The sequence below is a fragment of the Labeo rohita genome, chromosome 4 (genome assembly GCF_022985175.1).
Source record: "Labeo rohita strain BAU-BD-2019 chromosome 4, IGBB_LRoh.1.0, whole genome shotgun sequence".
NCBI classification, from domain to species: domain Eukaryota; kingdom Metazoa; phylum Chordata; class Actinopteri; order Cypriniformes; family Cyprinidae; genus Labeo; species Labeo rohita.
This window is the reverse complement of record NC_066872.1, coordinates 27,692,163-27,709,450: the sequence shown is the minus strand read 5'-3', so window position 1 is coordinate 27,709,450 and position 17,288 is coordinate 27,692,163. Positions and strand designations below refer to the sequence as shown.

The 17,288-nt window shown below is 32.9% G+C and overlaps 1 protein-coding gene across 5 annotated transcripts in view; it reads right to left on the bottom strand.

Annotated features, from left to right (window-relative positions):
• ppp1r12a (protein phosphatase 1, regulatory subunit 12A) overlaps positions 1 to 17,288 on the bottom strand; it is a 79,625-nt gene that overhangs the window by 9,167 nt on the left and 53,170 nt on the right. For 2 of the 5 annotated variants that reach the window (XM_051107556.1, XM_051107561.1), the window contains 15 exons: positions 16,785 to 17,006; positions 16,597 to 16,685; positions 16,186 to 16,302; positions 13,981 to 14,127; positions 11,784 to 11,903; positions 11,550 to 11,696; positions 10,987 to 11,077; positions 9,044 to 9,223; positions 8,753 to 8,921; positions 6,615 to 6,742; positions 6,255 to 6,320; positions 2,509 to 2,525; positions 2,287 to 2,413; positions 2,092 to 2,196; positions 190 to 237 (listed from right to left, as the gene is read on the bottom strand). In XM_051107556.1, coding sequence (XP_050963513.1) covers positions 190 to 237; positions 2,092 to 2,196; positions 2,287 to 2,413; positions 2,509 to 2,525; positions 6,255 to 6,320; positions 6,615 to 6,742; positions 8,753 to 8,921; positions 9,044 to 9,223; positions 10,987 to 11,077; positions 11,550 to 11,696; positions 11,784 to 11,903; positions 13,981 to 14,127; positions 16,186 to 16,302; positions 16,597 to 16,685; positions 16,785 to 17,006 — 1,773 coding nt within the window. The remainder of the gene's footprint in view (positions 1 to 189; positions 238 to 2,091; positions 2,197 to 2,286; positions 2,414 to 2,508; positions 2,526 to 6,254; positions 6,321 to 6,614; positions 6,743 to 8,752; positions 8,922 to 9,043; positions 9,224 to 10,986; positions 11,078 to 11,549; positions 11,697 to 11,783; positions 11,904 to 13,980; positions 14,128 to 16,185; positions 16,303 to 16,596; positions 16,686 to 16,784; positions 17,007 to 17,288) is intronic. The other 3 variants (XM_051107559.1, XM_051107557.1, XM_051107560.1) reach the window with 3 other exon arrangements.

The following is a 17,288-nucleotide window of genomic DNA, read 5'->3' as shown; positions in this document are numbered from 1 at the left end:
CTGATAATGGGGCTTTAGCTATAAAGGATCCTTTATGGATTCAATGCCTTATCATTGCATTAGTGTGAAGTACACCTGCTCTTCCATTGCCATGGCACATTAACTTGGATGGGGAACGATGATTCGATACATTAAAATGCCACATAAATGTTTTATGAGACAAGAAATTCAAGTAACGGTTGTTTTTACCCTTTTCTCCATCTCCAGCTGTGACCGATCAGCAAAGCGCTCCTGCCTCTGTAAAACAAACAACACAATGGATGAGTTCAGGGAAAGTGCAATCACAACAAGCTTTCAGACTATACTATTCTTTTGTTTTCTGACCTGGAAATCATATTGGTTGGATTTATTTGGAATAATTGGATAGTTTGGATTAATATATTTAGTTGACTGAACTATTCTAGCAACTTAGTGGCAACTCAGTCTGATGCAACAAAGCTGTGTGAAAGTATTATAAAGAGCATTAAAGTATGAATTGCTGGTGTAGATTTAAAAGTTGATCAAAGAATGTACTTTATTTTATTTTATACCTTTTTCATGCCAGTTGCACTTATGTCTGATGCAACAAAGCCATGTGAAAGAATTATGACGATCACAAATGATTTTAACGTAAAAAAAATTAATTGTTGGTGATGTTTTTAGGTGACAAAAAAAATTAAAAATAAAATGTATATGTATATGTATATGTATATATATATATATATATATATATATATAAATAAAATAATAATAATATATATATATATATATATATATATATATATATATATATATATATTTATTATTTATTTATTTTTTATATTATTTTATTTTACACCTTTTTCATGCCAGTGGCACTTCTGTTTTTAGGTGACAAAATATTTTATTTTATTTTACTTTATTTTACTTTATTGTATTGTATTGTATTGTATTGTATTGTATTGTATTGTATTGTATTGTATTCCTTTTTCATTTCATTTTTTAATTTAATTTAATTTAATTTTATGTTATTTTATTTTATTCCTTTTTCATGCCAGTGGCACTTTTGTCGAATGCAACAAAGCCACGTGAGAGTATTATGACGATCATGATTAATTTTAACGTTAAAAAATTAATTGTTGGTGTTTTTAGGTGACAAAAATATTTAATTTAATTTAATTTAATTTAATTTAATTTAATTTAATTTAATTTAATTTAATTTAATTTACATGCCAGTGGCACTTCTGTCCAATGCAACAAGCCATGTGAGAGTATTATGATGATCATGATTAATTTTCATGTTAAAAAAAAAAAAAAAAAAAAAAAAAAAAAAATGCTGGTGAAGTTTTCAGGTAAACAAAATATAAACAAACAAACAAACAAACAAATAAACTTTATTATTTTATTTAAATTTTTAACTTTAGTTATTTTATTTTCATGTTTTTGGGTGACCTATATAAAAATAAAAATTTAATTTCTTTTCATTTAATCTAATCTAATCTAATTTTAATGTTATTTTATTTTAGACTCCATTCATTCCTAATTTCTCTTCCCCAGCTGCGAAATTATACTTGAAAATTCATATTTTTACTTTTTTACTGACAGTGGCAACTCTGTCTAATTCAACAAAGCAGTGTGAGAGTATTATAATAAATTTGAACAATAAAGAATGAATTGCTAAAGTTTTTAGGTGTTAAAAACGAAAAGTAAAAAGCCACTTTTTCCATTTTAGTTTTTATTTACTTTATTATTTTATTTATTATTTTAATTTTTAATTTTATTTGAGTTATTTTATTTCATTTTATTTTCAATGTGGTTTCATTTTAGACTCTGTTTCCCCATCCAGGAAATCATACTTCAAAATTTCACTCATATTTCTACCTTTTTCACGACAGTGGCAACCCTGTGTGATGCAACAAAGCAGTGTGAGAGTATTATAATGATCACGATTCATTTTAACCTAAAACAAAAAATTCTTGGAGTTTTTTTTCCCCCCAATAAAGAAGAAAAAAATTAAGTAAAACTAAAAATAAATAAATAAAAGACTTCAAATGCAGATGACATCTGGCCAAACTTTCCATCATAGATTTCACAAGGAGTCTCTCCAAAAATGCATTCTGGACAGGATCTCACCTGTGTGGCTTTCTCCAGCTGCAGTTTCAGGTCTGACAGCTCCAGTTCTGTATCACGTAACTGAGCTTTCAACTTCTCATTTTCAGCTAAAATCTGCTCATAAAGCTGCAAGCGGAAAGACCATGTTGGGTAAACACTCAACGGTAAGAGAGCCATTATTTAACAGGGCGTAATCATGCGGTGTAAAGTTTGTACCTTCTTATAATCAGTGGTGTCGTCTCTTTCGTAGCGGGAGTACGGTCGCCGGCTCTCCCCGATGCCACGGCTACTCAAAGGCTCGTAACGGTCGAGGGCGGAAGTGCTAGTAGAGACAGGGTCATTCCTGAGGATAATAATGATGGTTACTTATATTATCCATTTGTGTTCTCATAATAAGCATGAACACAAGCTGATCTTAAGTGATCTGGGGATACATACCTGGATAGTCTGTCGCTCTGTGGATGTGAACAGAGAGAGAGAGGAAGTTATTACAAAATCTGTACCTTCTGTTAAATCAATCACATGCTCATAAAGCATTTAGTGTGTCTGTTTGTCTAGTGTCTAGACTAGCAGAGCGTCTAGAATGCAGATTATCAATTAGTCTGGGATGGATTGTGACGCGCTCATTCCTGGCTCTGATGGCCTGCTTAATGCTGCTATTTAATGGAAGTCCGCGCGGGTCGGCAATCTATCATTTACCGCTCTACAGTAAAGGACGTGTTTGAAGACATCTGGGTGTAATCCATTTGATTTTGTGCTAATAAGAGTCATGCTTCAAAAGGTTCGACTTTAACGCGTGTCACATTTATCAAGGTGGAAGTAAAAGGACTTTGGTCATCATTCCCCCCTCCTCTCGTTTTTTTTCTCTGAGCTCTGAGACCTCTTAGCCCTGCTGGGCTTTTCTTCATGAATTCCTGATCAGCAGCCAAGACTTCTGGGTCTGATCTTATTCCCCAGCCGCTGAGAGCACACACGGGGTATTGGAATGAGTTTGGAATGGCATACTAACCACTATTTGTGGAAGTTAGTTGCATGCAGAATGCACACTGTGCACAATGCAACACTCCATATGCATGGGACTGTTAGCTTTTGACAAAATGTGCAGTATTTTGAAATGTGAGACACAGTAACCCATGATACTTGATGTGTGTCGAATGAACCTGAAAAATAAAAGTTCTCTCACCTTCTGAAATACTAATTTTAATGTTTCCAGTTGTATGTAATTACTGGTTAAAAAATGTTTTAAAAATAATTTGTGACCCTGGACCACAAAACCAGTCGTATCTTTGTATCTCAGCCAAATATTGTCCTGTCCTAACAAACTATACATCAATGGAAAGCTTATTTATTCAAATTTTCAGACTTTCAATTTAAAAAAAAAAAATATTGACCCTTATGGTTTTGTGGTCCAGGGTCACATTTTATAAAGACTGAACTGAGTTGTATCTTATATTTATATATTTATTTGTATTTGTCTTTATATATTCAGAATTATAACTACATATTCACCAGTTACATGTATATACTCAGACTTATAACTACATATTCATGATTAACATTTATATATTAATATCGTATCTTTTATTTATATATATATATAAGATACATATATATATATATATATATATATAAATAAGATACATATATATATATATATATATATATATATAGATATATATATATATATATATATATATATATGTGACCCTGGACCACAAAACCAGTCTTAAGTCGCTGGGGTTTATTTGTAGCAATAGCCAAAAATACATTGTATGGGTCAAAATTGTAGATTTTTCATTTATGGCAAAAATCATTAGGAAATTACGTAAAGATCATGTTCCATTAAGATATTTTGTAAAATTCCTACTGTAAATGTATGAAAACTTAATTTTTGATTAGTAATATGCATTGTTAAGAACATTATTTGAAGAACTTTAAAGGTGATTTTCTCAATATTTTGATTTTTTTGCACCCTCGGATTCCTGATTTTTAAATAGTTATATCTCGGCCAAATATTGTCCTATCCTAACAAACTATAAATCAATGAAAAGCTTATTTATTCAGCTTTCATATGATGTATAAATCTCAATTTTGAAAAAATGACCCTTACGACTGGTTTTGTGATCCAGGGTCACATATATATATATATATATATATACACACACACACACATATATATATATATATATACACATATATATATATACATATATATACATATACATATATATACATATACATATACATATATATACATATATATATATATACATATATATATATATATATATATATATATATATATATATATATATATATATATATATATATATATATATATATACACACACACACACACATATATATATATATATTTTTTTTTTTATGTTTATGTGTGACATTTCTATATTCAGATTTTATATAATTATTTTGTTTGTTGCTTCATAATACAATATAATATAATGTAATATAATATAATACAATATAATATAACAATGTAATAAAATATAACACAATATAATAAAAAAAAAAAAATTAGAATAACATTTCAAAATGGCATTACCAATTTAAAATATACATGCGAGTGCATGTGTGTTTGTAAAATATTACAAATTACATGTTGGATGTTGGAAAAAATATATATATTTTTATTAACACTATATTCTTATTTACTTCTATATATTCACAATTTACATTTATATATTCAGATTTTATTTAATTATTTTCTGTTTGGTGCTTCATAAATATAATATAATATAATATAATATAATATAATATAATATAATACAACATTTTAAAATGGCATTAATTTAAATATATTTGTGTATGTGTCTGTGCAAAATATTACAAATTAGATATAAATTATATATAACAAAACCATGTTGCTAAAATTTTATAAACAACACTGTTTTTGTCACGGAATGGAGTTAAGAGTTTGCGGTTAATAAATTAGTCCGCAAATCATGTGAAACGCACCACATATACGGAGAAATGCTTTATCATTCTTTATAGATTTTTAAAAAAAAAAAAACCACAAAATACTACTTCATTCTAAACATAAACCAAAATCTTCCCTCATCTGTTTTCACTGCTAGCTAAAGCTTGGAAACACTGGGCCGTGAGCCAGTATGAAGCCTCAGTATTGAAAAACGACTGAAGCTCAGAGCATAGGCTGCGAGAAGCTCTCAGGCAATGACCCGTGCGACTGTGCGGCCCACTTCCTTTAGCTGATTGCCCTAGAAGCATACTGAAGCACTCAGCTTTGTGTCAGAACTTCCTTTTCAATACAGACCAGCACACTAAGAGGAAATATGTGCTATTAAGCTAACAAAAAAACAGCTGTCTCATAAAGAACCCACAGACCCCATTAGATTCTCTTTCATACTGCGGCCCGCTGAACACTTCTCATTTGGAACCATCCAACCAAGAACTGATCTTTAGCTCGGCAATATCGGAGCTAAATTTAAAACGTGGGTGACAGGCTGTAACAAGCGCACTTGAAAAAGCGTTGTAATGGGAGGACAATTTAAGGCGTCAGCTGGTTTCCGCTTCATATGCGCAAAACGCTTCCTGTTCTTCTTCCACGGACCCAAAAGTCAACAACAAAGCTTTGTCGTACTCTTTGTTTCTAGACCTTCCTGACTCAAATTGTCACTTTCGAATCCCTCATTCCCGGTTTTCCGCCCAACCGCGTGTGATCTGTTTCCAGGATCATGTTGACACAGGATATGCAGGATATTTATCTTATCCTCCCTAGACTCAGTCACACCAAAAGTACACACTAAATGCAACTCATGTGACTAGCCACGTCATTTCTTTTATCGCTGGAAGTGCGATTTCTGCAGCCAGGAATTGAGCTCTTAACTATTTCTGTAATAGGTGACAGTCGTTGGGCTGTGAATCAGGCCGACTTTCATTTTTGAGATGACTAATGCTGCTGGGACAATTCCAGGAAGTTGAAAAGGGAGGAGGGGGTCAGCAGACACACAGTAATGCGAGTGAATTGTTTGTCCTGCCAAACATGAAGGAAAGTCAATGTGTTCTTTGACTATACAAGGTGAAAGACAGAGAGCCGGGCAGAGAAAGAACCTCAAAGTCCTAACACAATTAGTAACTGATTGTTTAAAAAGAAGGAACTGATATATTTGTGTTTGCAGACGCATTGTAGGTGAGATGATGTTCACCTGAGGCTCTCCTTTAGTGCTGCCTTCTTCCGAATCCGACGGCTGCTCTGGTTCGTTCTCGTCGCTCTGTAACATAGAAATGCATTATATTTCAACTATAAAAGAAAACACAGTCCAACATTAAGTGGCCAATCACCAAATGCACAAATGCTTTGGCACGAACATAAAATTGAGTTAATGACCAGCTGGCAGGTAAGTTTTCTTCCTGGCCAACTTCAATTGCCCAAACAGTAATCATTAGTAATTTGGAGAGGCGTGCGATAATTGGAAATATTTATATATTTATAATCATCAAAGCTGGGGACAGAGCCTGATTGCCCATTTAGAGTGTGTTTGTGTCAGCATGCAAATGCTTCTTACATCCTGGGTCCAGAAGGACACTCCAGTCGAGCGTCTTTTCTCTCGAGGTCGTCTGCGGTCACGTATAGAGCGTGGCTGAGACTTGTCTTCAGCGTCCTTGTCGTCCTCTTTTTCTTTTCTATCAGACTCTGGACAGAAAACAGACATGTGGTTCTTTATGAGTACAACTGACCACTTCACACTGCTGTTCGAAAGTTTGGGATTAGTACGATTTTTAACGTTTTTAAAAAAAAAATTCTCTTATGCTCACCAGGCTGAATTTGCTTGATCGAAAATACAGGGGAAAAAAAACTGTAAAATATTGAAATATTATTACAATTTAAAACAACTGTTTTCTATTTTAATATATTTTAAAATAGAATATATTCCTGTGATGCAAAGCTGAATTTTCAGCATCATTACTCCAGTCTTCAGCATCACATGATCCTTCAGAAATCATTCTAATATGCTGATTTATTATCAATGTTGAAAACAGTTGTGCTGCTTAATGTGATTCTTTTTTCAAGAGTCTTTGATGAATAAAAAGTTCAAAAGAACAGCATTTATTCAAAATAAATTTTCTTTTCAACAATATAAGTCTTTGCTATCACTTTTTATCAATTTAACACATCCTTGGTGAATAAAAGTATTAATTTCTTTTGTTAAAAAGAAAGAATAAACATTCACTGAGCGCAGCCTTTTAAATGGTAGTTTATATTCTAATAAAGCAGCATATTAGAATGATTTCTGAAGGATCATGTGACATTGAAGACTGGAGTAATGATGCTGAAAATTCAGCTTTGCATCACAGGAATAAATTACATTTTAAAATACATTCATTTAGAAAACGGTTAATTTACAGAGAAATAATATTTCACAACATTACCATTTTTTCTGGATTTTTGATCAAATAAATGCAGCCTTGATGAGCATAAGAACCTTAAAAGAAACTGTAAAAAAAAAAAAAAAAAAAAAATCTTACTGATCCTAAACTTTGGACGACAGCGTACATATACCAAAAGTGGAAATTTATGGGAATGATATGGCTCCAGGGCTTTGCTAGAAATTCTAGCTGATCCAATGGAATAAAAATAAAACTAAAATGAATTAACACTAAACAAAACAAATCTAATACCAGGATTCTGCAATAAAGTCTGTTTTATTATGAATATAAGAGGGTTTAAATATAAATAATATAAGGTATTTATAATCAAATACATGACCGTTCAATAGTTTGGGGTCAGTAAGATTTTGTAATACTATTATTTAGGAAGGACACAATGATTTGGTCAACAGTTACAGTAAACAAAAAAAAAAAAAAAAGGAAAGAATTTCCCTACAGAACAAATCCATAAAATCTCAAAATAAATCTTGTATCTCAGATTATTTTACTTAATTAAACAGACGTAGAGCACACATAAAATGTTTATACAATTTATAAAACACACATATAGTACACATATAAAATGTACTGCTGCTTATCAGCAAAAAGCCAAAGGAGCTAAAATATACACTCTTACAAGCATCTACCTACATATTACAATAAAAATCTTTAAGTAAACATTGTAATAATTCATCAACTGTAGATCATAAGCAATCGACTGGTAAAAATGTGTGGAATTCCTTTAATGCCAACTGCTTTAAAGCACTATTTGACATTGCCTTTTGAAGATTAATAACCACATTAGGCTGTATTGACTTTTTCAAAATCATACAAAAAAACCCCTGGGCTTTACATGAGCCTTTAAGAAAACAAAACACGTTTCTTATTGTCATGGATTTCCGCAAAAACAATGAAAAAAAAAAAATCCCCTTATTAATAAGAGTCAGCTACTACATAAATGCAGACTGCAGTTTGGCTTAGTCAGTCTGCAACCATACTACAGGAACTCACTATCTGTATGGCAGTTCCCGTAGCGCCACAAAGCCCTATCACTCAATTTCCTTCCTGTGCCATGTCACTCGACCAGAGACCATACAGATATTGTACTGTGACCTTTTATGTATGTATGTGTTTTATGACCTGTTATGTAAATTTGCACTGGGGGAAAACAGTACAAATAAAATAAAATAAAATAAAAATAAAAATAAAAATATTCTTTTGTTTGGATGAAACAGGACCCAGACATTCCCCCAAGATTTTTTTGTGCGTGCTATACCTCTCTCAGTGTCGCGCGAGGTGCGGCTGTAGCTCGAGGTGAGACCTGTCAGGCTGTTGGGTCGGTTCAGAGAGGAGGTGCTGTACAGAGAAGAGGAGCTGCTAGAGGAGGAGGAAGGCAGGGTGGAGGAGGTCGTGGTAGTTGAGGCCAAGGAGGTGCTCCGGTACTTCTGAAGGACAAAAAAAAAAAAAAAAAGAACACGCTCGTTTGACATAAAGCTTAGATTGCTAGTTAGAACTCCACAAACTGTGCTTTTCTTTGTGACCGGGAACAGGAAAGCACTTTCCTCACCTCTTCAAAGCTGCGATAGCGTGACCTGTAGTCATCCTCCTTGGTCTCTGTCTCTTTCTTCTCTTCCTGTTTCTCCTTGTCCTGTTTCTCCTTCTCTTCCTTCTCCTCTTCTCGAGGCCGTGTGGGGCGACTGCGACCGATGGTCTTCTCTGCCTCCTGGAGATCAGTCAAGGTCACACCCTAGAAGAAAAAAAAAAAAAAAAAAAAAAAAAAAAAACAAGGTCAAAAGGTCAAAATCATGCCATTTATTTTTGAGTCTGCTAAAATAATCCCCAAAAATGTTATGGTCTGAATTATGTTGTCATTATTTTTGTTAATAATAACCAGGGCTGGACAGTACTTAGGGCCCTATGAAATCCATTTTATGTTTTCCGTTTTTTTTCCCCGACACTGTTTCAATGGTTTATTTTTAAAATATTAATCAAAAAGCATGTCTAATTCATTGAAATCATGAAACTTACACAATTTAACAGCAATTTATTAAAGCTTCAACAAAAATGCAGTTTTTAAGGATTTATTCTCAAAATCAGTTTAATTTAAATCTAATTCTGTCTTTTCCATTAAGGTTCTAGATTCCATTTTAATGGCTTTTTAAAATTATAACAGCCAAAAGCATCTTTAATTGATTTTAGAAAAAAATTATTTGTTGTTATTTTATTTGATTATTTTCTAGAAATACTGTGTTGTGCATTTAAATTCTTCTGGTAAATATTCCTTAAAAATAATAAATAAATAAATATTTTTATAGTAGTAGTAGTAGTAGTAGTAGTAGTAGTACTACTACTTTCATAACAAAAAGTAATATTTTGGTCACAGTTTCTTCAAGTTAAACGTTTATTTTGACTGGCTGCGGGTTGCGAAGACCTTTAGGTTTTTGTTTGTATATGAAATGACGATAGTTTTTCTCCAAAGAACTGTAAATGGTCATGAAGTGAGACTCAGAGCAGTTCTAGCAATTATATTCATGTGTTTATGCACTTATATAGTATATATATATATATATATATATATATATTGAGTATGTGTACAGTAAATGAAACTGCACGTCTGCGCCATTCACTTACACAGAGACATACACTTACTGTATTTGCAGCTTAATACAGACACTGGTCCATATCACATTTTGATTTAAGTGTACTGACCTACTTTTGAAATATTCATCCAAAATTTGGCAAACTCTGAGACATTCCACGTTATACAGTAAATTCCATTTTTATGACTGGATTCCATGATTTTGTCCGCATTTGGCCGAGTGCTAAGTACTGACACCATGCTACAATAAAAATATATCAATAATAAAATATAGTGTTCATTTATATTATTTTTTATATATTTAATGTTTTCTAAAACATTACATCAATAATAAAATATATAATTTAACAATAATACAAAAAACAGCAGAAAACTATATTTGTACAGTGTAAACTGTCACAGAAGGGCATTTTAATTTTACAATATCTTTACACTCGACCCAAATTAAAACCTTTTTACTTTTACTTCACAAAAACTTGAAGTTTTTGCACTCATGCCAGACTACTCATTTGTTATAAACGTTATCTTTAGGCTTTATCTTTATATTATCTTTATCCATCCAAAAAAATATGAATCAAAAAAGGACTATTCACTTCTATAGTATTTAATTCCCTGGAATATCCAAAAACAGGCATTACCACGATTCTACTTTTATGTTGAGCCTGTAGTCACAATGAGAATGTGACAATGAGAAAACAGCCTTCGTTTTAAAGAGAAAAACTCAGTTTTCTCTCTGTTGCAAACAGTTATTCCTCCTATAAATCCCTGCCACATCACAGGGATTTATCGCAGGAGGCACACCCCAAAAACTGAAGTGAATCTTACAAATTTCATTTGTAAACAGTGCTCTGATTTTATCTATTATTAGAGAGACTTCCTGGAGAGGTGTTTAGCTGATTGCCTAGACTTGCCTGTGTGGACCTCCTGGACTGCCGCGCCTGTCTGGATCTGGCTTTCCTCTGAGACTCGGACTCTTCGTCACGCACAGGGGTGAGGTATGATCTACAGACACAACACAGAGAAACAAAATCCTCTCGGTTAAATGTTGTCACGCCTTTTGTTGAGCCTCTTCAGGGCAGCTTTAATGAGACTAAAAATAGGCTTTGGGAATTAGTAAGACAGTTCTTACTTTAAAAGGAACTGCAACATAATACACTGTTTAAATTGACTTTAAATGTTGACACGTATAACCTAAATAAAAGACATACTAAAGAAAAGAGATATCGTGTCATCTTCTGCTCTTATTGTAATAATTCCACTATCAATACGGACAAAATGTCCCCACAAGTATAGTAATACCAGTAAATGTTGACCTTGTGAGGACATTTTTTGGTATTTTAGCTTTTTTGACAATCTAAAATACCAGAAAGTTTCCCGTGAGGGCTATGTTTAGGTGTTGGGTTAGGGTAGGGAGATAGAAAAACCATTACATCTAAAAAAAAAAAAAGAAACCTGTAAATGTGTGTTTGTATACCTGCGTCTCTCTCGTCCGTCAGAGCCCAATACAGTTCCAGTAGTGGAGGTGGTAGTGGTGGTGGCTGCAGTGTTGATTGTTGGGATGACCGTGGCTGACTCTTTCTCCTTCTCCTTTTCCTTTTCCAGACCCTCATCTGCCCAATACCTGTTACGCATCAACAATTTACTAACAGAACCTCCTCTGAGTGTTTAGTTTGGTTGTTTGGATGTTGTTGGCTGTGTGTGTTGGTACCTGGACAGCAGGCTGCGGTGTCCGGTGGGTGAGGTAACAGAGGAGGTGGAGGTTGTTGTTGTGGAGGTGGAGGAAGAAGTGGAACTTAAAGCATCATCCTGCCTCCTTCCAAACGAGCCGCTACAGCAACACAGACAACAATTAAAGGACAAAACCAAAAACAAGAGGAGAGAAATATCTGTCTCAAAAGGAGTACCGCAAGAGAAAATAGGAAAGAGTTCCCTCGTTCTGAAAACCTGAGCAAGGTATATATGAGCAGAACGAAAAAAGCAAAAAGAAACAAACCTGAGCCAGGTCCATAATGCTGGTCAAAAGTTTTTGAACAGAAAGATTTGTAATGTTTTCTTTTTTTAAAGAAGCCTCTTCTGCTCACCAAGCCTTCATTTATTTGATCCAAAGTACAGCAAAAAATTTGAAATATTTTTACTATTTAAAAATAACAGTTTTCTTTTTAAATATATTTTAAAATTTAATTTATTCCTGTGATCAAAGCTGAATTTTCAGCATCATTACTCCAGTCTTCAGTGTCACATAATCCTTCAGAAATCATTCTTATATGCTGTATGCTGATCTGCTCAAGTAGCATTTATTATTATTATTATCAATATTTAAAACGTCTGAGTACATTTTATTCAGGATTCTCGGACGAATAGAAAGATGCAAAAAAAAATCAGCATTCATCTGAAATAAAAATGCTTTTGTAACATTATACACTCCACCACCGAGTAGCTTGGAGTCAGTATTTTTTTGTATTAATTTTTTTTTTTTTTGGAGGAAAGAAGTTATAGAAATTAATACTTGTATTTAGCAAGGATGCTTTAAATGGATAAAAAATGTAATATTATTAAATGACGATAAAGACATTATGATGATAAAGATTTCTGAAGGATCATGTGACTAGAGTAATGATTCAGCTCAGAAAATTCAGCTTTGAAATCACAGGAATGAATTACATTTTAAAATATATTAAAAAATAAAACAGTTATTTTAAATAGTAAAAATATTTCAAAATTGTACTGTTTTCGCTGTATTTTGGATCAAATAAATGCAGGCTTTTAAAAAAACTGGAAAGTATTGTTCAAAAACTGTGTATATGTAAAACAAATTAAAAAAAGGCTGGGCGATATAAAGAAATCTCTTTTTTATATATTTGACAATGTTTTATATTTAACATCAAGCACTGTTTACTTTATTTGCATCTTTGATTTTTATTTAATTTTACTCAAGTGAGAAATAATTCAATTAAAACATACCCTGTAGCCTTTATATGTGGTTATATTTGACTGAATATTTCTTATATAATTTTGCTGTGCCATCAAAATGAATATTGAATTGTAAAATTTCACTGGTACTTGTATTTACCACTGCTTGCATCAAGTGACATCTGACAAATATTGTGAAATTTTAATATATCGCCCAGTAATACATTCATATGGAGGGCCAAAGAACTCTAAATTAAATAACTGAATGATGAATTAAATAAAAGCAATTAAATGTAGCAGTCTATTCTAATATAATTATGTAATTATTTAATAATTAATTATTAAATAAATAAGGACATAGATTTATTTTTTCCGTAATATTATAGGATATTTCCCAAAAGCAATCTTTGGGAAAATTGTGCTTTGGAAATATATGATTCGTCAAATAGATGTCATTTATAAAATTTAGGATTATTATTAAGAAAAGTTTTGTCATAAAAGCACAATTTATTATAAAAAAAAAAAAAAAAAAAAAAAGAAAAAAAAAAGGAAGAGATATTTAAACAGCAGTAGTGTGTAAAACAGGATATTGTGAACTTTACAAAATAAATGGATACATTTAATTATTGATTGACTTATTAGTTTATTTATGTAATAATTATCTAATTATTTCAGAATAATCTGCTACGTTTAATTATTTATTAAACGTAATTATACGTTTAATAAATATATATTTATTTATTTAATTATTTCATTTTGAATACTTTGGTCCTCTACATATTCAGTCTGTTCTAATGTATAGTGTAAAATATAGACCCAACAGGCAAACAAAGCCCCAGACAGCAAGAATGGCAAGAAGCTACGTGTGGGGAACACAAAGACACATGGAGGACATGGAGTGTGTGTGTGTGTGTGTGTGTGTGTGTGTGTGTGTGTGTGTGTGTGTGTGTGTGTGTGTGTGTGTGTGTGTTTGCTGGGCGGTGCTCGGCAGGTACCTGCGGTGAATGCTGTAAGACTGGTAGTAGGAGGAAGGCTGCTGCCAGGCTTTAGAGTTGTTAGGTTCCAGGCTGGAGGCAGAGGAGGATTTGGCGGGCAGGTCGCGAGAGCTAGACGTGCGGCCTAACGCTAGCGTGTGAGACGTACTGCCATGTGGGTGTGGCGGGGTGAAAGAGGTGAGTTAGCAGGGGGCGGACAAACATGGACAAACACACATAGACAAAACGTTACATATATGAAGCATTGACTCGCTTGTGGAAGGCTCAGTTTCTTAAAGTCATATTTTGGGATATAAATAAATCAAATAACAATCACGATAACATCACTAGACATAAAAATAGAAACCCATGTGTTATCTAGAAAGCAAAAGCATGATTTATTAAATAAAGATCCATCACTCAAGCATGCTTTTTGCGTTATCGCAGTAAGAAACCAAACCAGGCGGCACAAGCGCAGTCATGCAAATTCACTGTTACACAATGAAACACGGTCGAGACATCTGGATGGTTCTGGATGGTTTTTCATTTTTTTAGACCAGGGTTTTCAACCTAGGCACACTTCAAGGGAATTTTACTAAGTGTCTAAATATGAATATTTATGAATAATATATGTATATTTAAAAATGTAAGACATTTAATTAAAGTTCTGTCTCAATTTGCTTTCTAAAAACTAAAAATAATACTCATTATTCATTATTATTATTTTTTCTTCTACTAACAGCTCTAGTGTGAAACTGTAATAACTAAAAAAACAAATCTGCATATAGTTTTGACTGAATATGACTTAAATTGCCATTCAAACGATTTTTAATGTTTTTTTTTTTTTTTTTTTAAAGAATTCTTTTCTGCTTATCAAGGCTGTGTTTAATTGATTAAAAATACGGAAAAAAAAAACAATAATATTGCAAAATATTATTGTAATTTAAAATAATGGTTTTCTATTTTAATATACTTCAAAATAGAATTTATTCCTGTGATGCAAAACTGAATTTTCAGCATTTTTTCAGGATTCTTCAATGAATAAAATGTTAAAAAGAATGACATTTATTTAAAATATAAATCTTAATATATTAATAATTTTTTTCTTTCTTTCTTCCTTTCTTTCTTTGAAATAATGCTTTTATTCAGCAAGGATGTGCCAAATAAAAGTGAAAAGTTAAAACTTACATTGATAAAAAATATTTCTAATTTAAATAAATGCTGTTCTTTTTAACTTTTTTTTTTTTTTTTCTTCATCAAATTCTGAAAAAAGTATCACTGTTTCCAAAAATATGTTAATAAATCAGCACATCAGAATGATTTCTGAAGGATCATGTGACACTGAAGACTGGTGTAATGATGCTGAAAATTCAGCTTTGTATCACAAAAATAAATTATATTTTAAAATATATTAAAAGAGCAACTGTTCTTTTTAAATTGCAATAATATTAAATTTTTTTGTTTCTGTATTTTTGATCAAATAAATAGAACTTTGTTAAGCATAACAGGCTTCTTTAAAAAAAAAAGTGCTGTTTTTATATTTTTAGGGTTTTTTTTTTTTTTCTTTTTCAGGATTCTTTGATGAATAGAGCGTTCAAAAGTACAGCATTTATTTAAAATGCAAAGTTTTTTCTGACACTTTTAATCAATTCAACGCATTCTTGCTGAATTTTACTGACCCCAAACTGTAGTGTAAATAAAGATATATTGTAGAGAAGAATCAGAATTTTTTTGTATAATAATAATAATTTTATAATACTACAATTGAATACACACAGTACTGCATGCATGAAAAAACAGCTGCTTTTGTATGTAAGGAATTTGTATTTTTTTTTCCAACTTGAAAGGGAATCATTATGTTTGTGGGATCTTTGCATTAAAAAGTTTGCAAACCTCTGTTTTAGACAAGCACATGCATTTAGAAGATGACTACCATGCTCAAAAGACTAACTAAAAGGCCGTACGATGACAGGGAGCCGAGAATAACGTTATCTGTTGGTTAGTTACATATCTAACCTACAATCGTTACGATGGTTATGGAATGGTAATATTAAACCGGTTAGAATAGAAGAGTCGATAGAAGCTGCTATAAACGCTTGACAGCAAGTTCAAGGTGTTAGAAGCATCTCAGAGAGCAGCAGGAAACAGCGATGGCCTTCGTCCATCTCTTTCAAAGTCTTAGTTCCTAGCCAGTAAACCAATTTTGTTACTAGAATAAAAGCTAACCTGCGCTGATAGCTGGAGGTTCTGTTTTGTGAGGCGGTTCCGTCGCTGTTCTTCAGGTCTTCTTCCCAGCGTCTCCTGGTGTACGAGCCACTACGTACCAGACTAGCAGCCGAATCCCTGAGAACCACATGCTAGAAATAGTACCTCCGATTCCAGAGAACGACTGTTCATAGATCTATTACACTACTGAACTAACTTCTATCGTTTATAGTATACTAATAAAAGACATTTGGGAGTAAAGGGGACGCTATCTGACCATCTTCAGTAATATTTTTCTCACGTACAACACGAATGTGCTGCGTAAGCCACAAAAACATGCTACACTTCAGCTTGTGATTCTCAAACTGCAACACGACATGGTGCAGCACAAGGTGCTCACACAAATATACAAAAGATCATGCGTCCATGTACCTGTTTTCCTTCTCGTCAATGTCTGATGTGCTAACGTGTCTCCTCGGGATGGTTGGTGCAACATACGCCAGGCGTGTCTTCTCCTTCTCCTGTGTAAATAAATCAAGAGGACGTGTCAGCTGACGTTGTGACTTGAGAAACGCCAAATTAGGAAGCAAGAGAGTAAAATGAACTTGTATATTTCAGACCTTTTCCTTGTCCTTATTGTCCAGTGAGGATGAGAGGCGAGGAGAAGAGGCCGAGCGCATCACCCCGGCTGTGTCTTTCTCTTTTTGTGCCTCTTTAGTTGTGCTGATTTCTGCCAGTGCTCCGTAACTGCCGGTTTTCCGCAGGCCCAGTCGCCATGATGCAGGAGACTCATCCTTCCTGTCCTCGTCTTTAGGAGACACCTTTCCTGCAGGTGTGCTCACCTGAGGAGGACAAACAACAAGGGTGGAAAACAAAAGTTAGTTTGTTTTGCAAGTGCATTTGGAGTGTTTCATGCCATTTCCAACTGAAGAATGTGAACATCTAATAAGCCCAAATTCCAACTGAATAATATTTTTAAAACGGGAATATCTAGAGCACACACTTTTGCGGTGATGGTATTTACTAGATCACAGAAGGCACACATTGTGAATCAACATTAAGGGTTGTTCATGTGTGCAGGTGAGAGAACAGGGAATTTAGACCAAAGGTCAAAGCGGGGCATA